This window comes from Heptranchias perlo, chromosome 9 (genome assembly GCF_035084215.1).
Source record: "Heptranchias perlo isolate sHepPer1 chromosome 9, sHepPer1.hap1, whole genome shotgun sequence".
In the NCBI taxonomy this organism is placed as follows: domain Eukaryota; kingdom Metazoa; phylum Chordata; class Chondrichthyes; order Hexanchiformes; family Hexanchidae; genus Heptranchias; species Heptranchias perlo.
Window position 1 is genome coordinate 36,907,182 of NC_090333.1, and position 27,084 is coordinate 36,934,265.

Here is a 27,084-nt window from a genome sequence, read left to right on the forward strand (position 1 = left end):
GGAAGGGTACTCATTAAGATGAGAGATGTCAGTGCCAGTGAATGGAACCTTTAATACTACTTCCAGTCCTTGTGGCACAAATATCAGCTTGGTTCAGTGGTAACACTCTCACCTCTGAGTCAGAAGGTTTTGGGTTCAAGCCTCACTCCATGACTTGAGCACATAATCTAAGTTGATACTTCAGTGCAAAACTGAGCCAGAAGGCAACAGCAACATTTTATTTGTTAATGGTGGCTTAAAATTTATTATTAAAGTCACATAAGTGAAAAATGTTTGTAAAATGGATTTCTCTCTTACTACTTCCCCTAGGAAGAGCCTCTGTCAGTAAAATGTGCTCATGTGGCTGGGGTGATAACTGTACTATCAGTGCACGCAATGTTTGTGTCACTATGCTCATCAAGATGAAAAGTAACCATTTCTGGTATATAGAAAGAAGATATGGTGCAGAGACCCTATTATTACTATATCAGTATGCTTAAACTTAATTTACTGCACCACTGGGGCATTTGTATTTCTGGGTGAGATGCTGAATTTGTACCAACTACGCTAAGCTTTAGGGTAATTTTTGAGCACTGAACTTGTAATGGATACTGATTTGCAACTGACCTATCTCCTTTCATAGCGGCACAGTGAAAGACAAAGAGAACGTTTGGGGGTGAAATTCATCTCTGGCGGTAGCGCAAAACAGGAGATGGTAAATCGGCCGCCCGATTTACACGCCGCCCAATTTACTTTTCCATGAACTTTAACGGAAAATAAAATTGGGCGGAGTGTAAAACCGGCTGCTGATTCGCTATCGCCTGCTTTGTGCTACTGCCCAAGAAAAATTTCACCCCCGCTTTGTGTCTGTGTCTGGCCTGCAATTAAAGCCTGCTCTGAGAGATATGAAGACCATGTTTACTCAGTGTGCTATCAGTGCTTAGCAGAGGAAAACATTACGTTGTTCCAAGATGGATGTCACTAAAAGCTGTTTTATTTGTATTTTTCTCCATTTAATTTTTTTAATTCTGCTATCCTACCCTTTTCAGGTTTTTCTCCCAATTCCACATGTCATTCCCTAACTTGAAAGTAATAGCAGACATGGCCATTGCTGTGCAAATCTTGTGCTGTCTGGTGGGAGTTGCATTACAGTGACAGGTTGGCACTGCCTCTGACTTTCATTTTTTTCACATCTTATGAAGAATACCCGTATCTTTGTCTTTCCTCAGTAGGTCTGGTGAGATTCAGAGCTTACCCTGTGGGAGTCGACTCGTCCTGTCCCTCCATATCACCAGAATTGTAATGTGTTGCCTTAGAAAATATACTGAGATCTCAGTAGTAAACTCTTCACACCACGTATCTCCAGCATCAAGCATAATACACAGAAGTTGAATAATTTGAACTGAAGTTTCTGCTCTTCTAGAGCGTATCTTTCTTTCCGTTTACTGTTTTTAAATAAACAGATGTTACAAAAGTTTTTAAAAAAATCCTAAACCATCTTCAGACTAAGTCACAGTGACAACCCTGCAGTAGTATCTTAAAATCTCTGAAAGCTGTGCTATAAATGCAATTGAATGTATTTTTTTTAAGTGCACTTGATGTATAAGGAAAAATGTTGGGCATATAATTGCTGTGTTAACTTTTTTTTTAAATAGACCCCTTTGCACTAAAGAGAAATATTGCTCGGAGTTTGAACAGCCAGATGGTGTTTGAGTATATTCTGGAGCGATTTAGGACTGCATATAAATATTTTGCATCTCCTCAAATGAAAGATGGGATCAAGTTAAAACCAGATGCTAGAAAAAAAGGGAAAGTCAACAATAAAAAGCCTGTAAAATCTGAAGAACGTTCAGGGAACTGTTGTTTGCCACAAAAGGGAACTGCAATAGAGAGAGATATTAAAGAATCTTCCAACGATGGAGAAATGACAAATGGAACCAGTGATTTTGGAACACTAGTATATGCTAACGCAAGTGTTGAATCTACTGAAGATGTTAAAACAGGTTTTGAGCATTTGGAATCGAAGAGTGTTTCTTGTTCCACCAGTGGCATTGCAGTGAATTTGATAAAATGCGATCTGGGGAAACCAGAGACAGGCAACTGTACAAGAGATCCCAGTGAAAGATTGCTCAGATGTGATTCAGTGGAACAATCCACTAGAAGACTGGAGGTGTCTGATTCTAAAGAGAGTTGTTCAAAGCAGGCAGAGCTGGAAGAGTTAGGACATGGGTCCAGCAATCTGGAAAATGTGATGCCACCAGCCAGGTTGCAGTTGCTTAGACATAAAGATAGTTGCAAACTAGGAGTATACTGCTCAGAAGGAACAAATTGCACTGCCAGTTGTGTTTCAACTACCTCACAGACTTGCACAACAGAAACAGAAGTTCCTGGCTACACTGTTATCGATGACACTGAGACTGCATCAGAAACAGGGGAACTACATTATGTCTTTGAGAAAAACATTCTAACAAATGGAAAGGCAAGTTATCCTTTAGATTTGCTTGAACTGAGTTATGTGTTATAGTGCATACTTTAAAAAAAAATAATAGTACAATTCTTAGAATCATCCTTGTATCTAAAAGCAGCAATGCCTCACTTCTGTAAGTTCAAGGAATGTTCTAGGATAAGACCCTATAGTGGGCTTATTTAGGAGTACACATTTATTGAGAAAATATGTCCCTGTATTTAAAAAAACAATTCACAATGGATAGGCTCCCAATTGAAACTGCAGTTGTAAGCCTCCCAAAACTTTGGACGCTTGATGTGATGTTTCTGAATTCAGTCTATTCCCCCCCTCCCCCAACTCTGGTGCTTAATTATTTTTAATAAAGAAGTGACGGTGCTGGCAACCAGCATTGAAGTATCATGCCTTGAAGGTGGGCCTCTGAAAGGCCACACAAATAACAGCTCTGGTTGGGAGGCTTAGACATTTTAAGAAGTTTTGATTAAAGTTTTGTGGTTCTACAAAATGCATTTTTTAAACAGATATATTGAAATATAAAGGTACTGCACGAATTCATATTATTTAAAAATGTGACATACCTAGACATTTAATTGATTTTCAAAATAGGTATACTTGGGGATAGCCTTGTCTTAAATTGCTTCTTAAATGTATGAAAGGATCACAACAACAAACTCCTGTTTAGATTTCCATGTCACACTTCAAAATCTGACTAGAAGGTGGATAATGATCTGTGCATATACTCTGATTGAATGCACTCTCATTAACCTTTGAGACCTTATGGTAAAGAGATGCCTTGCCAGACTGGCCACTTAGCTCGAGCACAAATTGCACATCTGTAAATGCAGTAGAAACACTAAAATAGTATGAATATATTTTAGAATATAGTACATTTACAATAGTTCAAAAATGTTGAAAGTGAAGCCTTTTTAATTTCAATGAGGTTTGCATCTCTACACTTAAATCATTTGCATGATTTTTATCAATTGCATTTAATATTCTTAGTTAATACTTTGACTACATATATAACCCAGTTTTAATTTCTTACCTTCATTTATGGTATGCAAGAAGACAGCAGCCATCATGTACTGGTTGGAGATGAGTACTGGATTGAGTGAGGGTAGGCCACCTGGATGTTTGTGTAACATGCATGGTTGAGAGACTGTGGGAGATTGGCTTAAGGAGTCTGGGTGGACAAGGTTGGAGGGATACTACAGCCTGGAGTTGATGTCTGAGAGGGAGCAAGTGGAGGGTTGAGAGAGAGAGTTGGCTAGTCTGAAGTTACGGTTTTGGAGTAAAGAGAGGGATAGAGGACTTGGGAATTCTTTGGAAAAAGGTCTGGGAGTAATTGGGGAAGGGCATTGGAGGAAAAGACCAGGGAAGCTGAGCACTCTGGGGAGGAGGGACATGCAGTCTAGGAGTTCCGGCTGGGGCTTTCGAACACCTGGGGCTCGATTTTTGGCGTCGGGTTTCCGGCGGGTTTCCAGCGGGGGGGCCCGGAAAATCCCGATATCCGGTCACGTGACCGGATCGCGACGAAATCCCGGCCACTTCCGGGTACCGCGCTGACGTGTGGGAATCCGCGCGCAAACCCCGCTGGTGGGAATCCCGCAGGCAATTAAAGTCAGCGGGGTTCCACTTGAGAGTACTTACCTTGCTTGTTGAGGTGAGTTAATGAGCTGAATCAGCTGTCAAAAGAGGAAGTGTGGGATTTTAGGTTCAAGGCAGTGAGCTTCACACACTGGGGGAAACGGTCTCTCTCCAACCAGGCGTGTTGCAGCCAGCAGCCTGTGGCAGGTGCCAAGGTGCACTCCACGGGGGACAGCCCTCACCCACGCAGGAGGCCACCGCGTCACATAGGGCAACCCCTGCCCCCCACCACCCCCCGCCAAGCCAGAGGACAGACCGACACGAAACCGCAGCCCCAGTCCGAGGAACCACCCACCTACCCTGCACAACCCCTCAGACCAACACCTGCCAGATGGGTGGTGTGTGGACACCCTCGGAGGACGAAGAGCATGACCAGCCCCAGCAGCCTCGCAGTCCACGCCGTCCGCCGCAGAGACGTGGATCCCCCCAACACAGTGTTGTTGCACGCCCACCTGCACAGCAGGAGGGAGGGCTACCGCAGAGAGAGACGCATCGCAGAGGGCACTACCCTCGCCACAGGGTCCACAGACCGAGGCGCAGCTCCCCGGACCTCTCCGAGCAGCAGTGCACAGGGAGGCGCAGATTCGCTCGACATGTAGTCGTGGAGATCTGCAGGCTCTTTCATGCCGAGCTGCTCCTGGCTGGCCCCAGCACCAACTGCTTACCTGTCGCTGTCAAAGTCACCACTGCCCTCCACACCTTCTCCTCCGCATCCGTCCAGGGTGCAGCCGGCTACACCGCCGATGTCTCTCAGTCGTCTGCGCGGACGAGCCCTGCAAATACACCTGCACCTACTCTGCAGTAACACGATGGGTGGCATCAGTGGTGGGTCCTCATAGTGATACCCAGGAGCGGGCATTATTGGACACAACGGACAGGATTCGCGGAGACATGGCAGTGGTGGTGTCAATATAATGTGTGCTGTTTGTTGCTCTGAAATTCAATATAGGTAACACCCATGACAAACCCTCAGACACCCTTGTGCACCCCCTTCATGCTCACGACACGTTTGCCTTACGTTGCCTACTGCACATATGTGATGCATGCCCTGTGGCTGCAGCACAGGTGGTGGCAGGTTGAGTGAGGCTGGCCGTGAGGGAGATGCACGAGAGGGTGAGAATGGGATGGAGCAATGAGATTGTATGAGGATTGGGTTGCGTGTTAGTGGCAGGATGAGTACTGGCGAGGTGAGTAGGTGGAGGTAAGATGAGGATGGGGTTTGAGTGGGTATGAAGGGTGATATTACAGAATAGTGTTGGCGGTGCCGAAGGAGATGTGGGGTGGGGGCAGTGTTGTGGCAGACGGTGTGTAGGGGAAAGACTTCGTGTTCTCACTGCGGCTGACCTACTGCGGTCATTGCAGCGCCTCCTGCACTGTAAGCAGGTGGGCCATATGTTGGTGGCGCAGGTGACCCCCTCTGCCACCTCGAGCCAGGCCTTCTTGGTGGCAGAGGCAGGCTGCTTCCTCCCGCCCGCCGGGTGGAAGATCTGTGTCCTCCCCCCTCCTCCTCACCCCATCTGATGATACCTGGGGTGAGGCATCATTAAACTGGGAGCTGCCTTCCCCCTGGGCTGCTCCATGCTGCAATTTGTCCCATTGGTTGCAGCATCTGTCAGTGGAGGACTGTCCCTTTAACTAGAGAGCCTCCAGCTGACAGATCGTACTGCGCATGCGAAGCCCGACCGACGCGCAGGCCAGCGCCGTGGACCCCGGAGGAGCAGGTAATTGATTCCTATTAGTGGGTTGCCTGCTACGATCGCGCGGACAACCCACTAATTTCGCCGAGCGTGTTGACCACGCTCCCGGAGGACCACGCGCTGGGAACCCGCAGGCCTGCTAAATTCGAGCCCCTGGAGTGGGGAGCAGAAAATGTTTAGCATGCGAGAGCACTTGAGGGGACTGTGAGCAATAATGTAGCAGAGCTGGAGTCAATGAGCACTCAGAAAAGGGGAAGCACTGAGTGCTTATGGGGGAGTGGGGGGGGGGGATGGCACTGCGCACTCTGAAATAGGAAAGGAGCACAGTGTGGCTGTGGGGATTGGAGTGACTGCAATGGCCGAGAGAGCAGAGCAGTAGGATTTTTGGGCTGCTGTCAGCAATGGCGAAATCCAAAATAGCAAATCTTAGAAGGAAAACCAGCGTCACATAGCAAGGGAAAAAAAGGAAAGCAAAGAAAATCTTGGGAGGATTGCCAGTACCTAAAGATTGGTATTTTATTTATATTTGGTGTTGGTTTATTGAAGTAGTTATTAGATGAGTTAGAACTCCTTGTGGAATGCCTGCTGGGGGCACACAGGAGGGAAGCCCAGTGGAAAAAAGCAAATTGCAGTAAGGAACAATGCTCAAGTCCCTAGGGAGGTGAGCTTAATGGACTTCCAACAGGCAATTTTGTGGGTAAAATTTAGCTGGCTTTTGTGAATTATGTCAATTTTATGTTTTTGTATGTTTATAATTGTTACTTGAGTGTATATGGTCAGCTGGTTGAGGAAAGCATGGCCACTAAGAGAAATCAGAAAATATTAATTTTACTTCATTTATAATCAGTAGTTTTTCCTAATTACCTCTCTATGCAAATCAGCATGGTTAACTTGACATTAGTTATTTGACCCAATCAGTGAAGGGTCTGGACATTTTGCATGTTTGACTCTTTGTAAGTCTAATAGTTAGAAGTATATTTTCTCATGTGTTATGGATGCAAACTAAAGGCAGGAACTTTATATAAACATGTTTTTGTATTAGTTTTAGAATGTGGTGTTATGCTGCAAAATGTGACAGTTACCATATATAAATACTATTGTTGCTCATGGTGAATTGAATGTTTATGCTGTTTGATAATGATGGGAGCATTGCATCATGTAATGTACAATGCGTTAAAACAAATTACCTGCAAATTTCATACAGTAAATATGATTTGCAAAGTTTTCACAAAAGACCAATGGTTATTACCTAATATAGTATGAGCTGCATTGTGATCACTTTTATCAGATAGTACTGATAATTATACCATTGAAGCACTCTGGGAGGGTTTTGGTCTGGGAGCTTAGGGTTGGAGGAGGTGCACTCTAGGGTTTGGCAGCACTCAGGTTGGGGATAACTCTCTCCCTTTTGTCTCCATCCCTGTGGGGAGGCACCTGGGTACAGCAGCACAGCTGACATTGGCAATTCAACATGTAAAGGGACCATCACTTGATGATGGAGAATATTGGTGCTTCATCTTATTTTGATGTATAAGTATAATGGCAGTCTTAAAAGGGTAATAATTTATTCTTCAGATTATATAAAGTTAGTAAATGTTTCCTGTCGTCTTCAGCCCCCCACAATTGTGTGCAGCATCTGCAAACGAGATGGACATTCAAAGAATGATTGCCCGGAGGACTTCAAGAAGATTGATTTGAAACCTTTGCCACCTATGATAGATAAATTTAAGAAAATTCTTGATCTAGTCTGTACAAAATGTTATGGTAAGTTCAGTGTCATCATATAATTAGTAACATAAGTATTGGATTGAATAATGTTCTGCACTTATAGAAAATGGTCTACCATCTTTACTTAAGTAGAGAAATATTGAGCCAGTAGTCGTGTATTACTTGATTTGTTACACTTGTGTCAGAAGTATATGATTCATATGTCACTATAACATTTGTAAATCATGTTAATTTCATGTGGATGAATCAAACCCAGTAATGTTCCATTATCAGTGCAGTATTTTCCATATACAAAGAGCTGATTGATGGACCATTACTGAGTTACTGGAAGTTTGATGGAATACAAGAAGTTGTGATACTGCAATGAGTTATGTAATGGTACTATACAAAAGCTTGTAATGTTGAGACTATTTCCTGAACTCTGAATTTGAGCTTTCTCTGCCTTTGCTGCTGCTTATGAAAGCGCATATTTCATAAAGACTGAAATTATGAGACTATTTTCTGTAGCAGAACTGGCACTAACACTCTTGTCAAAATATAGTATTCCATTCAATGCACAGGCTAAGATTAAGACTTTAATATTTTATATCTAGATGTCCTGATGATCTGTGTTTGTTGCTTTTGTAAATGAATATAGGGAAGATTAAATCCTCCAATTTTCATTATTAGCAGGTAGTAATTCTTCCTCATTTATTTATTCTCCACATATCTTAAGGGTAGGTCCCCTTGCCTTGCCTGGGGATATAGGAGGAGAGTCAGAGAGATGATCTACCTCTTAAGATTCTACTCATTGCCTCACCAGATGTGATGCTTCCCAGCCCTTGCATTCTGTAAATAACATGGTTTGTGGTTGTTCCATTGTGGAAATGTTTTAAAAATCTTTTTTCACTTTCTTTACTGGACACATTGTGAGTTCTATTCTATTAGTAGCTATAACTTCAGTAGTTATCTTAGCATCATCTTCAATTCATGTAGGTCACCAAGTACCATCATTAATGTACCTACTGTACTACAATATTTTCTTCTTTTCCATTGAAGCAGTGTTTTGGTGAAATTGAAACTTGTCTTCAGGGTATGCTTGTTCTAACTTCAAATTCAGCAAATCCTCTTGGGGAGCCTTTCAAACTGCTACTGATGGTAGTGACTTGTCCATACATTGCCTTTCCATCAAGCATAACCTGAAAGAATGTGCAACTTGTCTCAGCCTCTCAACGTATTCACTGTGGAAACAAAAATAAAAGCAATGGAATATTATTCTCAAAGGCAAGAAACTTCATTTGAACACCACATGTACAGCAGGAATGAGCCTTTGGGATCGAATTCTGAAGCCAAAGCTAAAAAGAAGCACAAGTGCTCCAGCTCAGAGAAGAACATAACTAGCAGGTAGAAAACTAGGTATGAAGACTGAATAAATACAGGCCATTAGGCTCTGTATAGTCTTGTTCAATCAGGATAAGAGCATCAGTCTTATCTGTGATTTGGGAATTTTCTAACGGAAGGTCTCGACTGTAATGCTGAGTGGTGCCAACGCAGTCTTATAGTCTTCCAATCTTAGAATGCAGACACTGTCGAGGATTCCTTCCAAATCTTCTCCAACTTCTGTCCTGGTGATTTCTATTGCGCTGAAAGCACATCCGACACCCATTGTTCCAAACAGATCCTTGATTTTGACAACTTTGTCCCTACCTTTTGTCCAAGGTTCAGCTGCATATTAAGACATACACTGCATCTAAATTGCCTCATATGCTCCAAGGGGGTCACCTGATGTTGAGGTTGGAGATCAGAAAGCTTCATTGACCAAAGTCAGGAGCTGCCCTAAAGTCAATCTTTAGGGTATCCTTATGGGGTAATTTCAACATTTTTACTAAACATTGGTGTTCTTCCATGGCCTTGTTCACAATAAGTCACAGGATACAGTATATTACAACATGCTCCTCTAACCCTGACAGCAAACATTCCTTGTCTTCCAAGCAAAGCCAGAGATGTTCCCTACCAAATAAACATTTTTATTTCCTTCCACCCCCATTATTTGCAGTCTTCCTTCCTTCCATTCCCTAGCTTGAGCTCCAGCGCTGATGAAATAAAGCGAGAAGTTTCTTTACTGTAATTTTTTTTTCAGCAGTAGTGAGTTTGAAAATATATTTTTCAAAAGTTGAGCTGAATGAACAGCTGACTTTTTACATATTTCCACAGCACTGCAGCCTGGGGAGCAGAAGTAGGACTGAGGCCCAGAACGAAGCACAAGACAAGGATAAACCTAGGCTGAGCAACAGATGACATGCACAGCTTGTGGTGGGGATGGGTGGGAATACAAACCGGATCTATTGTAGTGGCAACCACATGGAAAAAGTAGCCTTTGAATAATGTTTTTGGTAGTCATTTTGTTTCTTCCAATTCATAAAGATTGTGTGATATGTGTTAGCTGATTGGAGGCTGGGCTCTCACATTTCATGCCTTATTGGTTAACAGTAATATCAATAAAAAGTATTGGACTAATAAAATTCAAGAAAACTGACCCAGGCACGACATTCACTACAAACAGAAACCTATTATAAGGATTGACATTACATTTGGCTTCCAAAAGAAGATGGACTTCTTAGAGCACCAATCCTTAAAGGCTGGTCTTAAATCATGGACTGTGCATCTCTATATTTTTGTATTTGGAGGATAAATAAATGAGGAAGAAACATTAGCTATCATCAGTATGCATCTGTAATCGTGTTTGTAAGTAAACCCAACTAATTGTATATAAGTATGTCTCAATATTACTGACTTTTTTTAGTCGCATAAATAAAACCTGATGAATAACTAAATGGTAACACGTTTACCCTTAGATGAACTCTCACCTCTGGAGGAGCAAAATAGAGAACAAACCTTAGCAAGTTTGGAAAGATTTATTCGTAAAGAATTCGATGGTAAGTTCTAGATAACAAATGCTTCTCAGTTGATCCCATTTATTAATGCACTACTTTTGCCACGCAATGTCAGTCTTAGCCCTAGGTTAGATATAGCCAGCTTAGTTTTATAATAAAACTTACTGCAAAAGCATAAGAAATAGGAACAGGAATAGGCCATACGGCCCCTCGAGCCTGCTCCGCCATTCAATCAGATCATGGCTGATCTTCGACCTCAACTCCACTTTCATGCCCGATCCCCATATCCCTTGATTCCCTTACTGTCCAAAAACCTATCAATCTCAGCCTTGAATATACTCAACGACTGAGCATCCACAGCCCTCTGGGTTAGAGAATTCCAAAGATTCACAACCCTCCTGAGTGAAGAAATTCCTCCTCATCTCAGTCTTAAATGGCTGACCCTTTATCGTGCGACTATGCCCCCTAGTTCTAGACTCTCCAGCCTCTCAGCATCTACCCTGTCAAGCCCCTTCAGAATTTTATACTCTTCAATGATATCACCTCTCATTCTTCTAAATTCCAGAGAGTATAGGCCCATTCTATTCAACCTCTCGTCATAGGACAACCTTCTCATCCCAGGAATTAATCTAGTGAACCTTCGTTGCACCGCCTCTAAGACAAGTATATCCTTCCTTATGATAAGGAGACCAAAACTGCACACAGTACTCCAGGTGAGGTCTCACCAAAGCCCTGTACAATTGTAGTAAGACTTCCTTACTCTTGCACTCCAACCCCCTTGCAATAAAGGCCAACATGCCATTTGCTTTCCTAATTGCTTGCTGTACCAGCGTGCTAACTTTTTGTGTTTCTTGTACAAGGACACCCAAGTCTCTCTGAACACCAACATTTTCCAGTTTCTCACCATTTTAAAAAATATTCTGTTTTACTATTCTTCCTACCAAAGTGAATAACCTCACATTTCCCCACATTATACTCCATCTGCCACCTTCTTGCCACTCACTTAACCTGTCTATATCCCTTTGCAGACAGTTTGTGTCCTCCTCACAACTGACTTTCCCACCTAGCTTTCTATCATCAGCAAACGTGGATACATTACACTCAGTCCCTTCATCCAAGTCATTAATATAGATTGTAAATAGCTGAGGCCCAAGCTCCGATTCTTGCGGTACCCAACTAATTACATCCTGCCAACCTGAAAATGACCCGTTTATTCCGACTCTCTGTTTTCTGTTCGTTAACCAATCCTCTATCCATGCTAATATATTACCCCCAACCCCATGAGCCCTTATCTTGTGTAACAACCTTTTATTGTGGCACTTTATCGAATGCCTTTTGAAAATCCAAATATACTACATCCACTGGTTCCCCTTTATCTACCCTGCTAATTACATCCTCAAAAAGCTCTAATAAATTTGTCAAACACGATTTCCGTTTCATAAAACCATGTTGACTCTGCCTAATCGTATTACGATATTCTAAGTGGCCTTATACCACTTCCTTAATAATCGATTCCAGCATTTCTGATGACTGATGTCAGGCTAACTGGCCTGTAGTTCCCTGTTTTCTCTCTCCCTCCTTTCTTGAATAGCAGGGTTATATTTGCTACCTTCCAATCTGCTGGGATCATTCTAGGATCTAGGGAATTTTGGAAAATCATAACCAATGCATCCACTATCTCTGCAGCCACCTCTTTTAGAACCCTCGGATGTAGGCCATCAGGTCCAGGGGATTTATCGGCTTTCAGTCCCATAAGTTTCTCAAGTACTTTTTCTCTTCTGATATTAATTACTTTAAGTTCCTCGATCTCATTAGCCCCTTGGTTCCCCACTACTTCTGTTATGCTTTTTGTGTCTTCTACTATGAAGACAGATACAAAATATTTGTTTAACGCATCTGCCATTTCCTGATTCCCCATTATAATTTCTCCTGTCTCAACCTCTAAGGGACCAACATTCACTTTTGATACTTTCTTCCTTTTTACATACTTGTAGAAGTTCCTACAATCCGTTTTTATATTTCTTACTAGTTTACTTTCACATTCTATTTTCTCCCTTATCAATTTTTTGGTCGTCCTTTGCTGGTTTCTAAAACTCTCCCAATCCTTAGGCTTACTACTCTTCTTGACAACATTATAGGCCTCTTCTTTTAATCTGATACTACCCTTAACTTTTTTAGTTAGCCACGGATCGATCACTTTTCCCATGAAATTTTCATTCCTCAATGGAATGTGTATTTATTGAGAACATTGAAATATTTCTTTAAACAATTGGAGTATTGTGTCCAGTTCTGGGCATCACACTTTAGGAAAGATGTGAAGGCCTTAGACGGTGCTGAAGAGATTTACTAGAATAATTCCAGGGATGAGGGACTTCAGTTACATGGATAGACTGGAGAAGCTGGGGTTGTTCTCCCTGGAACAGAGACGGTTGCGAGGAGATTTAATAGAGGTATTCAAAATCATGAAGGGTCTAGACAGAATAGATAGAGAGAAACTGTTCCTATTGGCAGAAGGGTCAAGAACCAGGGGACATCGATTTAAGGTGATTGGCAAAAGAACCAAAGGTGACATGAGGAAAAACTTTTTTGCACAGCGATTTGTTATGATCTGGAATGCACTGCCTGAGGGGGTGGTGGAGGCAGATTCAATCATGGCCTTCAAAAGGGAACTGGCTAAGTACTTGAAAGGAAAAAATTTGCAGGGCTACGGGGATAGGGCAGGGGAGTGGGACTAGCTGGATTGCTCTTGCATAGAGCCGGCACGGACTCGCTGGGCCGAATGGCCTCCTTCCGTGCTGTAACCTTTCTGTGATTCTATTCTATAATGTTTGCCATTGTTTATCAACCGTCATACCCTTTAATCTAATTTTCCAATCTACCTTAACCAACTCGCCCCTCATTACCTATGTAATTGGCTTTATTTAAATTTAAGACTCTAGTTTCCTACTTAAGTACGTCACTCTCAAACTCAACGTGAAATTCTATCATCATATGATCACTCTTCCCCAGAGGATCCTTTATTGTGAGATTACTAATTAACCCTGTCTCATTACACAATACAAGATCTAAAACAGCCTGTTCCCTAGTTGGTTCACTGACGTATTGTTCTATGAAACCGTCTCAAATGCATTCCATGAACTCGTCCTCCAGGCTAACTTTGCCAATTTGATTTGCCCAGTTTATATGAAGATTAAAGTCCCCCACGATTACTGCATTATCTTTGTTACTAGCTCCAATTATTTCATGATTTATACTCTGTCCAATGGTATACCTACAATTAAGGGACCTATAAACTACTCCTACCAGTGTTTTCTGCCCCTTGTTATTTCTTTTCTCCACCCATACAGATTCTACTTCCTGATCTTCCGAGCCAAGATCCTTTCTCACCACTGTCCTTATGTCATCCTTTATTATTAGGGCTACGCCCCCTCCTTTTCCATCTGCCTGTCTTTTCTAAACGTCATGTATCCAGGAATATTTAGTTCCCAACCTTCCCAACCCGCCTCCAACCCACCCATTTCTGGTTTTCACGGGGGCGGGACGAGGGCCGGACGGCCAACCCGCTCCCAGGAGGCGGGTCGAGCCTTAAAACATTTCAAAGAGGCTTCAGGCCTCCATTTTTAACTAATTCCCCATTTCAACCCCGAGGGGCCGGGATTCCCAGGCCTTCTGTTTTACGCCTCATGAAAGGAAGTGAGAACGCTGGAGACTGCAGGTAAGTGCCTAGAAAGGAACAGCATGTGGGCCCAGAGGAGCAGGACTGCTTCCCCCAGGCCCAACAAGCCTACCTGCACCGCCACCCCCAACCCCCGACCCTCCCTCAACGATCGCTGACCCCCGATCCCTTCCCCCCACCCCGTGACTGACCCCCGATCCCATCCCCCATGACTAGCGACCCCGATGCCCACCCATGCCTCCGTCTCTTTTTCCCCCCCCCTCCCCACCATCCATGCAAACAAAGATTTACCTGAAGATGTCCTCTCCCTGGCTGGTCTCCTGTCCGACCGAGACCAGCCTGTCAATGAGCCGGTCAGTCGGACAGGAAACCAACAAAAAAAAGACGTCCTTACGTCAAAATCATGTGGATGTCTGGGAAACTCGTACTAATTGACAAATTGACCCCTCCAACCCCCTTCCCGGCTTCATTTGAAAATTGAGCCTCATGTCTCTGTAATGGCTATTAGATCAAACCCATTTATCTCTGTGCAACTAATTCGACTATATTGTTACGAATGCTCCGTGCATTCAGATAAAGAGCCTTTAGTTTTGACCTTATTATTTGTTGTTCTATTATTGGTAAACTCTCTGTCCCTTCCTGCCATACTCTGCTTATCTTTACCCAAATCACTATAATGCTCTGTGGCCTTGACTTTTCTCATTAGATTTCTAAATTTCCCTTCACCTGACCCCTCTCCCCTCCCCATAATTTTTTTTAGTATAAAGCCCTATCTACACCCCCAGTTATTCGATTCACCAGAACACTGGTCCCAGCCCTGTTTAAGTGGAACCCGTACCAACTGAACAGCTCCCTCTTTCCCCTGTACTGGTCCCAGTGCCCCATGAATCGAAACCCCTGTCTCCCACACCACTCTTTGAGCCACCCATTTAACTCTCTGATCTGTTTCCCCCAATGCCAATTTGCCCATGACTCAGGTAGTAATCCAGACATTATTACCTTTGAGGTTCTGCTTATTAATTTAGACCCCAGCGCCTCAAACTGTCTCAGCAGAACCTCATTCTTAGTTCTACCTATGTCGTTGGTTCCTACATGAACCATGACAACTGGATCCTCCCCCTCATGGTCCAAGTTCTTTTCAGCCACGAGGAGATGTCCTTAACCCTGGCACTGGTGTGAACTTGTCCACTTGGAAGTAGAGGTGAAAACTTTGGAATGAGCAGTTGCATACCATGATGTGGAACTACCGGATGGGCCAAGTAGTGTTCCTCATCTTTACTTTGTGACTTTGAGACCTAGATGTAAGATTAGACGCAACAGATTTAGGACAGATAGCAGGAAAAACATTTTTACACAAGAATTGTGAGGTTATGGAACGCACTACAAAGTTAACAATTGAGGCAGAGACCATGCCAACATTTAAGGATAGGTTAAATAGGTGGTTCAAGTAGAGTGGAATAAAGGGATATGGGAATCGGATAGGCACCTGGGATTAGGACTGTTGCTGTGTGGTAATTTGTGTCTAATTCTGTTTAATTACTACCCTAGCCCCCCCCCCCCTGCCGATGGTTTTCTGACCCTTGACTACCCCCCCATTCTCCTTTCCCACCCCTAATCACCCTCCACTCTCCTTGTCTCTGATCCCTCCCCCTTGTATTCTTCTCCCTCTGCCCCCCCACTCCAACTTCCCCTGTGCTCTTCGTCTCTATTCCTCTCCCCTCTTCCTTTCCCCGAGCCCGCTCCCTCCCCTTGCCCTTGCTCCTTCCTTTTCCTTTTTTCCATTCCCCCCACCTGTCTCATTTCAAAATGCATTAAAAAAATTCTATGCCACGCTCTGTCTATGGGAAATCCACTAAAAGTGTTAACATTTGGATCTATACCCATTACCTCTCTGATAGAGGTATTTAATTTTAGATGTTTTGCTTATGTTCTTTGTGTCCTAACATTGTGTGACTGCCTCCCCTAATATAAATGTTATCCATTGCTATTGCTGTTTAAGGGGAGCAGGCACAGTAAATGTTAGAGAAATATATTTGAAGTATTAATTTTATGCTGGGCAGGAAGATTTATAAGAAATATTTTTTAAAATTTAAAACCTTGCATACGTTTGCCTAACATGCCGACTCGATGCACCTCCCTGTCCTTCATTGAACATGAACTCTTATGCACTTCCTGTTAATAATATCCATGGGCCCCATACCTTCACTTGATTCCTTTCATTGACCATGACACTTAAATTTACTAACTTGTGCCGTGTTCCCCCATTGACACTAATATTTATTTCATTCTCAACGATCCTTCACCTATTGCAGTGGCTCCTAGCATTGATGAAGAGCACTGAATAAACTTTCCACAGGTATTCAGAATGTGTCTGTTGAACCTGCCAAGAGAACTGTTATGCAGTAAAAGTGACTATTGAATCATAAAATGGTTACAGCACAAAAAGAGGCCATTTGGCCCGTCGAGCCCATGCCGGCTTTCTGCAAGAGCAATCCAGCTAGTCCCACTCCCCCGCCCTTTCCCCGTAGCCCTGCAAATTCTCTCCCTTGAAGTACTTATCCAGTTCCCTTTTGAAAGCCACGATTGAATAATAATATCCACCCCCTTAGGCAGTGCATTTAAGATCGTAACCACTAGGTGCGTAAAAAAGTTTTTCCTCATGTTGCCTTTGGTTCTTTTGCCAATCACCTTAAATCTGTGTCCTCTGGACCCTTCTGTCAATGGGAACAGTTTCTCTCAATCTACTCAGTCTCGACCCCTCATGATTTTGAACACCTCTATCAAATCTCCTCTCAACATCCTCTGCTCTAAGGAGAACAACCCCAGCTTTTTCAGTCTATCCACGTAACTGAAGTCCTTCATCTCTGGAAATATTCTAGTAAATCTTTTCTGCACCCTCTCCAAGGCCTTCACATCTTTCCTAAAGTGCAGTGCCCAGAATTGAACACAATACTCCAGTTGTGGCCGAACCAGTGTTTTATAAAGGTTCATCATAACTTCCTTACTTTTGTACTCTATGCCTCTATTTATAAATTGTAAACAATTTTACAACACCAAGTTATAGTCCAGCAATTTTATTTTAAATTCACAAGCTTTCGGAGATTTTCTCCTTCCTCAGGCAAATGTTTCAAGATCTCCTTGAAGCCTACGCATTTATACATATCTCCGTTTCTCTGTGCAGAAAATCTCCGAAAGCTTGTGAATTTAAAATAAAATTGCTGGACTATAACTTGGTGTTGTAAAATTGTTTACAATTGTCAACCCCAGTCCATCACCGGCATCTCCACATCTATTTATAAAGCCCAGGATCCCGTATGCTTTTTAACTGCTTTCTCAACCTGCTGTGCCACCTTCAATGATTTGTGCACATATACCCCGAGATCTCTCTGTTCCTGTACCCCTTTTAGAATTGTGCCCTTTAGTTTATATTACCTCTCCTCGTTCTTCTTATGGAAATGTATCACTTCACACTTCTCTGCGTTTATATTTCATCTGCCACTTGTCCGCCCATTCCACCAGCCTGTCTATGTACTCTTGAAGTCTATCACTATCCTCCTCACTGTTCACTATATATCCAAGTTTTGTGTCATCTGCAAATTTTGAAATTGTGCCTTGTACACCCAAGTCCAAGTCATTAATATATATCAAGAAAAGCAGTGGCTCTAGTACCGACCCCTGGGGAACACCGCTGTACACCTTCCAGTCCGAAGAACAACAGTTCACCACTACTCTCTGTTTCCTGTCACTTAGCCAATTTCGTATCCATGCTGCCACCGCCCCTTTTATTCCATGGGCTTCAAGTTTGCTGACAAGCCTATTATGTGGCACTTTATCAAACACCTTTTGGAAGTCCATATACACACAACATCAACTGCATTGCCCTCATAAACCCTCTCTGTTACATAATCAAAAAACTCAATCAAGTTAGTTAAGTACGATTTGCCTTTAACAAACCATGCTGGCTTTCCCTGATTAATCCACACTTGTCCAAGAGACTGTTAATTTTGTCCCAGATTATCGTTTCTAAAAGTTTCCCCACCTCTGAGGTTAAATTGACTGGCCTGTAGTTGCTGGATTTATCCTTACACCCTTTTTTGAACAAGGGTGTAACATTTGCAATTCTCCAGTCCTCTGGCACCACCCCCGTATCCAAGGATGATCGGAAGATTATGGCCAGAACCTCTGCAATTTCCACCCTTACTTCCCTCAGTAACCTAAGATGCATCCCATCCGGACCTGGTGAATTATCTACTTTAAATACAGCCAGCCTTTCTAGTACCTCCTCCATCAATTTTTAGCTCATCCAATACCTCAACTACCTCTCCTCTTTTACTGTGACTTTGGCAGCATCATCTTCCTTGGTAAAGACAGATGCAAAGTACTCATTTAGTACCTCAGCCATGCCCTCTGCCGCCATGCATAGGTCTCCTTTTTGGTCCCTAATCGGCCCCACCCTTCCTCTTACCACCCTGTTACCATTTATATGCCTATAGAAGACTTTTGGATTCGCCTTTTATGTTAGTTGCCAGTCTATTCTCATGCTCGGTCTTTGCCCCTCTTATTTCCTTTTTCACTTCCCCTCTGAACTTTCTATATTCAGCCTGGTTCTCACTTGTATTATCAACCTGACATCTGTCATATGCCCCCTTTCTCTGCTTCATCTTGCTATCTGTGACCATACATCAATATTCTCCCACTCTCTCCTGCTGAGATCCACTAATAAGATTTCCCAGGTCCACCAGAGACTTGGTCTGCTGAAAGTTATGTCACAGTTATATAAAGCTCTGGTTAGACCCCATTTAGGGTACTGCATTCAGTTCTGGGCACTGCACCTCAGGAACTATATATTGACCTTAGAGAAGGTACCGCGCAGATTCACCAGAATGATACTGGGGCTAAAAGGGTTAAATTATGAAGACTAGGCATAGTCTATTCCCTTGAATATAGATGATTAAGGGGTGATCTGATTGAGGTGTTTAAGATGATTAAAGGAGCAGATAGTGTAAATGGAAATAAACTATTTCCTCTGGTGGGGGAGTCCAGAACAAGGGAGCATAACCTTAAAATTAAAACTAGGCCATTCAAGATTGATGTCAGGAAGCACTTCTTCGCACAAAGGGTAGTGGAAATCTGGAACTCTCTTCCCCCCCAAACAAGCTGTTGAGCGTAGGTTGAAAATTTCAAAACTGAGATTGATGGATTTTTGTTAGGCAAGGGTATTAAAGGTTACAGAAGCAAGGCAGGTGGATGGAGTTAAGATACCGATCAGCCATGACCTAATTGAATGGTGGAACAGGCTCAAGGGGCTGAATGGCCTACTTCTGTTCCTATGCTAAGTCCTAGACCCAACTGGGATATGTAGTCTGTTGATTTTCTCCCTGCCCCCATCCTTGTCCTCCTCCTCTCTGTCTTCTCCTTCCTCTTTCTCTTCCCACTCCCTCTCCCCCTCCTTTCTCCCTTGCTCTTCCCTTCCTCTCCTTTTTAACTCTCTCCAGCTCCTCTTCACCTCCCCTTTCCTTTGCAGTGTTGTTGGACAACACCAGTATCAGATATCGCTAACATTTATACATAATCTTTTTTGAGTGCAGACAAGGCCAGACTGTGTTTGTTTGGGTCGTCTAAGAATGGATTTGGGTTTCGTGATAGCGACCTGGACATATGCATGACTTTGGAAGGCCATGAGACTGCAGAGGTGAGATCTATTTTTAGGGTGGAAAAACACAATTGAATTGTGAAATGGAGAGGGGTGACCAGGGCGGACTGGCTCCCCCTAAAGGCTGCGGGTTTCTCGGGGAAAAGAAGGGGGGAACGCCAATAATACAGCACTATAGAACCATCCATGAGGGCACTCGGAATTCTCCCGATTTCCCATATGGCCAGTTCGTCCCTGAAGGTGAGCTTTCAGTTTAAAGTCGATGTTCTATACTAAAAGAATTGAGTGGGCACTTTTGAGCCAGCTGGTTATCTTTGTCATCTGTTAGCAAACCCATTGGCCACCCGTCACAACCAACCAGACAGCTAGTGAAAATAACAATTGCATTGGCGTGAATGACATTGCAAAGCAGTTTCAAAGTGCCCATTTCTTTCTGTTATGTGCTTACCAGCCTTCTCAAGTCTACCAAAAGATCAGAAGCCATTAATGAATACTAGTGTGTTTGTGGCAGGCTTCTTGAAAGATTGCATTCTTGTTCAACATAAAGCGAACAGAGGAATATTTCATTGTATTGTGAGACAATTTAATAATTCTGTACTTTTTTTTAGGTCTAGAAAGATTTAATTTTACACTGTAGTTTCCACTGCCTCATAAGTCCAAGTTGCCCAGAGATCATCGTCGCTGGGTCAAATACCTTTTTAACAGCATTGTGGGAGAACCTTCACAACACAGACTGCAGCGGTTCAAGAAGGCGGCTCACCACCACCTTCTCGAGGGCAGTTAGGGATGGGCAATAAATGCTGGCCTCGCCAGCGACACCCACATCCCATGAACAAATAAAAAATAAATAAATATATAAAGATTTCACTTTGTTGAAAGATTTTTAAAAATATATATTTTTTTAGTAAATCTTCCTTTTTAAGTCTTTTTTTAATAAAATTGCAAAACCATTTCAGATTATTTTTATTTTCTTTGCTCCAGCATGGCACGAACAATGTTTTTGTCCATTTATCCTTGATAGATTTATCAGAATAGTTCCCCACCCCTAGTCTATTATCAAACTCAGCTCTTCTTCCTCTGTCGTTTGCACATTAAAGTTGTGTACTTGGGTTTGATTATGTGCTTGTGGTTTTCCCCTAAATCAAATCAAATCAAATCAAATCAAATGTTACTTTTATTGATGCCAGCTTTTTATTTCCAGATTGTTTGTTTTTAAACTGAATTCACATTCTCAAACTGTCATGGTGGGATTTGAACTCACCTTCTCTGGATTATTAGTCCAGGCCTCTGGATTACTAGGCTATTAGCACAACCACTACATTGCGGTACTTCCTTGCACTTCAATTATAAGGGTTAATTTTAAGAATGTCGGACTGTTCTTAAGTGCAAGCAGAATTTTCTAATCAAACTGCTATTAGATCAAAATTGCCCCAGTAGAAATTCATATTTTCCCTGTTAATTGATCCAAAGTTTAATGCGTCCTGGTATCTGTTCTTAACGGGGAAATATACTCTATTGAATTTCCCCTTAAGTCCTCGATGTTAACGAGAGATGTCTTGGTGTTTTCTAGTTATCCCTTGTTAACACGTTAATCTGCCGGTTGAAAGAAATAGGGGAGCACTCATTTTCTATAGAACTTTCCGTCTTATGACACTATGGAGTGCTGCTGCCTCTGCGCAGCAGTTCTAAAGCAAACTGAACAAGGAACAGTTGAGAGAGACCAATAACAGGTTTATTTCTCTTTATAAAATTTAGGATTTTGTGACAATTCCCCTTTAAGTCGTTTGTTTTCAAGTGACCTGTAAAACTGATTCTAGTGTTGAAATATGTTTACTGTATCACAAATTGGCTCAGTTGCCCCTGCGGTTATTTCCATGGGATGGAAACTTTTGAATTCAAACCTTATCCAGTGAACGTGAGTTCATTCTTGATGCTAACACTGAAGTGTAAAGTTAAGGGGATATAATATTATTGGAAACACCATTCTTTGCATGAGTTATCTCTGCCTGTCCTGTGGACAATAAAGATTCTAAAAGGTTTTTTTCGGGGCGAGGGGGTAGTAACACCAGTGTCTTGATCTCTGTTTCCCCCAGACACTCTCCCAGACCCAACTGTAAGCCAACATTAGACTATCCTGGTGAAATATTTTGGAACTTTTAATGGGTAGTTGTCAAACAACTCAACAGGGGTATGAAATTGATGTATGCTGATTTTTAATCAGTGCGTGAAAAGGCTATCGAGCAGTTAAACAAAACATGTGCAAGTGACCAGCACATGACATACCTATCGATCATTGCACAAGGTCCCTTATTTCAATGTAAAACAATTTTGCGTTTTAATCACCTTTTAGTCCCCTATTCAAGTATATCATCTTAGATTACCATGATGCACTACATCTTGAAATAAAATCCATCCTTAAGGAAATGGGTTATTTTTAATAAGAATATAATGTGATCTAACAAAATTCTATACAGGAGTCAAACTTGCTTCTGAAATGAATTTCCTATAAATATTTGTTATTGCATTAATGATTGTATGTTACAAGAGCTTTTCCACAGAGTAAAACAAATAGTGGCATAGGAGATTCGATTTTAAACTAGTTCTAGCATCTGACCCTTAAGTCTTAATTTGCTGTATCACTAAAGCATTACACCACTGGATGATGAACCCCTCAACCATGTTAATACAATAAATGTGGTTGAACAAGCTGCATACATTTGCTGGATGGGGCCTGTTAATATTATTTTGGAACACACTGCACTCATTACAGCTGTAAATGTCACTGAAGGCTTTTCTTTTGCTTTAAACTTGTTTCTCTAATCTTAGATGCATTTGTTTTCTTACAGAAACTCAATTGCAAAGAAATAATTGAAGGTCTGGCAAAAGTTCTCAAGAAGCATCCAGGTAGGTGATTTGTTTCAGATAAGAACATTAAACTTGTGAAGAAATTATCTATATAATCTTCATTAGTGAAGTCATTAAGTTTTTACTACAGCCTGCATTTTATTTGCATGAATGATTACACTTGAGTCTGCTGCTTTTCAGTTCTTGTTTTGTTGATGGTAAATCTATATTGATCTTTATTTTACAAAACAAAATTTAGTTCATTTAGATCAATCTTCTGCAGTTAAATGAGGAAAACAATGTACCAATTCATGTTCAGCAATGAATATCTCCTATTTTGATAGGTTTGAGAAATATCTTGCCCATAACAACAGCCAAAGTGCCTATTGTAAAATTTGAACACCGGCAGAGTGGTTTGGAAGGAGATATCAGCTTGTACAACACTTTGGTAAGGAAATCTGAACACTTTCCCTACAAATATACTTGAGTCCATGTTAAGTATAGAAGTCTGTAATTTGTACAAAAGTTGAACATTATTTAGTAAGTAATTCGGTCATTAAAATTATTATAAAAAAATATGTAAACATGATTTTTATGTGTGCGTTTATCTAATGTGAAGATGGTATTCAATCTGTGATGCTGCAGTGCTGCCAGTAATAACTCTGCTTTTTACAGGCACAACATAACACAAGGATGTTGGCTACATATGCTGCTTTAGATCCTAGAGTAAAATATTTGGGATATACCATGAAGGTGTTTGCCAAGGTAAATTTACAACATAGTTTAAAAGTATTTGTCATAGATTAATCCTATCCATTGCATTTTGAACATGTATTACAGTACTTGTTCTGGGATTTTGTGTTTGTGTTCAAATTAGAATAAAAGGTAGAAGGATGATTACTAGATTGGAACACCCCTTGTGCTGTGCTGTAGCATAGGACCAGAGCTTGCACCTGTGGTTCCTCACACTGAGAATTCCTAATTGTGACGATCTCATCAGGGAGAGGCGCTGAATGGGAGTTTGGCATTGCCAAAGGGATAAAGGCAATATTGAAGAGTAAGGCAACCTGCACCACTCACATGCACCTCTTGTTGGCTAGTTACAAACTGTCAAAGGCCTGGGATCCTGTCTTGTCTTTCAGGTGTAAGGCAGAAGAAAAATAACTTTGAAATAGGGCAAAAAATAATTTCCAGTTTCACCCATTTGATTAGTAGAATAGCATTTAAATGCCACATTAAAAAAAAAATGTAGTTTTCTTTGTAACTTATGTTGAACACCAATATAATTCTGTAGTGAATTACTGTAAAGAGCAGTATGATTTATCACAGTGCTGTACGCCAGCTTTCATGATTCAGTGTTACAATGCTATTCATCAGAAGATCTGCATACGTATAAAATAGCAATGAGATCACTAGCACAGTTTAAATAATATATATTGTAGTAACAATTTCCAGCCTACTGAGGTGAGAGAAGGAGTGAGTGTGAGCTTGCAGGCTTCTAGGTATGTGGACATTTGCTTAACATATTAAAAAAATTAAAGAAATAAACAATATGACTGTTTTTGCATACAGACAGACTTGTACTCAATAGAATGCAATAAATAATGGAATTCAGCAAATGCCTTCAGCCTTCTGATCTTATTAAGTCTTAGCTTGGGGGGAGAAGAAAGGGCCTTTTGCAGACGTAGATGAGAATCTATGATTAATGATTTTAATATATTTTAAAATCTGATCATAAATAAATAATTTTTGTGGCACATGTATTAATTTGATGACTACCCAACCTCTTGACTTTAAATCAGTACATAACTGGGAAAATAAAATTGCAGTTTCAATTGTGTGAATTTTAGCTTCTATATTTATAGCTTCTGCTTTAAAGAAGATATTACAGAGCTCACCATCTATCATTTTTTTACTGCTTGGTGTCATTTTTTTCTTCATTAAAATTATTTCAAAAAGGCAATCATGAAACAGAAAAATGGCTAAACATTTAATAATTAATGGTAACGGTATAAAAAATTTTTTAAAAACAATTTGCAAAATGAAAAATGAAATGATTTTTTACATGGATGTACTGTAGTATATATTCTCAAAGTAACATTTACAGAAAGACACATTAACATTAATTACACCGTTTATGTTCATACAGCAGTTTAACATGCTTCAGGATCACTGGGTATGGGAAGGGAGGCAGAATATCCAGGTGCTCATGCACAGAAACTTGTTAATTCTAGCCATGTGATTTATATCAATTATTGTTAATTGTATTCAGGTGGTGCGTATCATTTGGGGACTCTCTTGTATCTATTTATATGAGAGCTTATCTAAGGTGTGGGTAATGTGGATCTCTGTGAATAAAGACTTGGAAGCAACTGAAGACCAGGCTCTCTAGTATTCTATCCTTCACTACCTGGCTATCCAATTTATTACAACACTATTGTACCTTTTGTAAGGGTGTTTTTGGGTAATATCACTCTTGCTACACAGCTGGAGACCATTGATGGTGTACTCCCTTGGTCTGTCTGGCATTGATTGTTCCTTTCCTCTACAGTACATTGTGTGATTTGTTAGAGAATACTTCCTGGTAAGGCATCCAGGAGGATGCTCTGGACTACATAGTACTTTCCCAGCTGTAGGCAGAAGTCATACACCACATGCTTTTATTGGGATATGTCGACAGTGCTTAATCCATGTTTGTGGTGGAAGAGCTGGGGTTTTTCTGTAACAGGAGGTGCATCTTCTCGTTGATAGGAGTGACGGTTGCACTATTCTGTGCATCTCAATGGAACATGCAGCATTGGCAACAGGACTAGTAGCCAGGGGAATGGGTCTGGGGGGAAGTCAATGCTGGTCAAAGTCCTTGCGAACTTGGATTTGAGGCAGGGCCAGAGCATGTCCACGTTCTCTCCAGTATTCATCTGATAGGGTGGTGTGAAATCTGTGGAGCATAATTTCAAAAACAAATGGAGCATTCATGAATCATAGTATCTGAGCAGTATTTTGTTTTCAGTATTCTTTCTAACTGAAAAGATGCACTTTTTGTAGCGCTGTGATATTGGTGATGCCTCAAGAGGAAGCCTGTCCTCATATGCCTACGTCCTCATGGTGCTCTACTTTCTACAGCAAAGAAAGCCACCAGTTATACCTGTTCTTCAAGAAGTGAGTATTAATGTTCTAATGTAGCAAAATTTAAATACTTTTGATGGTCTCTTGCATTGAAATTTTGTGTACAAGTGCTGCCCTGTCAGTGTCGATGAAATATGTATCTGCTGAATGAATATATATCCACTGAATTGTTGTAGTTAAAGGGAAGGGAAAATGTAGAGATTACATTTTTTTCAAAGTGCTTTTTTTTAATTAAAGGAAATTATATTAATGTACAGAATTTTTAATACAAATGTCAGTTTTAGCAGCACCATGGAGGCAATCAAATAGTCTCTCCCTCCCTGCTCGGCCATTCTAGTGGCCTTAATTATATGGGTCATTTCCAACCTGTAGTGTAGTTTTCTGGGGTTTTTAGCAGTTTTGGGACAGTCAGAAGTTCCACTCTGTGCTTTTTCCGAGAGTCACTTTGGGAGGATTCCTGTAATTGATATAATTGGAGAGAAAGGCTCTACCTGAAGTCTCTCTTTCAATGATAAATGTAATTATTTTTAATAAAAAGTCAAAGGAATATTTGACAATAATATTTTCTTCTATTTTGAAACAAAAGGCAAGTACTTTGAACAATATGTGCTCCATTCATTTTCTTCCCTTTTGATGCTTATTAGCTTGATCTAACATGCTTTTCACTATGTTCATCCACTAAGGACATTAACTGCTTGTACCATTCACTGTTAAGTCATCTTGATGCAACCACCACAGCAGAATGTTTTTGGATGAGTAGTTCCATTATCAGGAACTAGAAAATAATTTGTAAAAAAAAATGATGTTTTTCATAAGATTTTGTTTTTTCTAAGAACGTTACTGCCTAATTGTAGGGTTCTAAGCTTTTTGGATCTTCTGGCTAACTTGACTGAAAGCTTTCAGCCTGTATGGGTACACACCCACTTGATTCTTGAAAATAAATTATACAGTAAAGTTATGGGTAGTTCTATCTATGACTTTAATATTGAAGATAAGCCTTCAATACTGATTAAACATCTAGTGTTGTTGTGATCTTGGAATATGAAGAATATCTTTGTTTCAACTAGTGTAAATACTCAAAAACTATTCTGCCAATCCTCCAATACAGTTTATATTTCCAACAGAGTGCACAGTTTAATTGTAGTTTGAGAGTTGCTTATTTTAAGAGTTGGAAACTGTTCTTCGGTCCGGTGATCATAGTGGTTGATCTCTTTTGCTTCTGTTTATGGTGACACCATATTTTAGAGTGCAGCGATGGCAAGCAGTGCTGCTGTTGATGGCATTGAAGAACAGCAAAACAGCAGCCAAATTCAGTGATGGGTATAATTATGCTTTGTGAGTATCAGTGCCAGTATTCTGGAAGAAATTAGTGCGATACACAAGGTGGTGGAGGAGAC

At 41.3% G+C, this 27,084-nt stretch overlaps 1 protein-coding gene across 3 annotated transcripts in view; it reads left to right on the forward strand.

Moving 5' to 3' along the window:
• tut4 (terminal uridylyl transferase 4) overlaps positions 1-27,084 on the forward strand; it is an 80,986-nt gene that overhangs the window by 37,186 nt on the left and 16,716 nt on the right. For all 3 annotated transcript variants that reach the window (XM_067990199.1, XM_067990200.1, XM_067990201.1), the window contains 8 exons: positions 1,635-2,458; positions 7,401-7,551; positions 10,350-10,430; positions 19,653-19,756; positions 22,564-22,621; positions 22,906-23,009; positions 23,237-23,326; positions 25,607-25,720. In XM_067990199.1, coding sequence (XP_067846300.1) covers positions 1,635-2,458; positions 7,401-7,551; positions 10,350-10,430; positions 19,653-19,756; positions 22,564-22,621; positions 22,906-23,009; positions 23,237-23,326; positions 25,607-25,720 — 1,526 coding nt within the window. The remainder of the gene's footprint in view (positions 1-1,634; positions 2,459-7,400; positions 7,552-10,349; positions 10,431-19,652; positions 19,757-22,563; positions 22,622-22,905; positions 23,010-23,236; positions 23,327-25,606; positions 25,721-27,084) is intronic.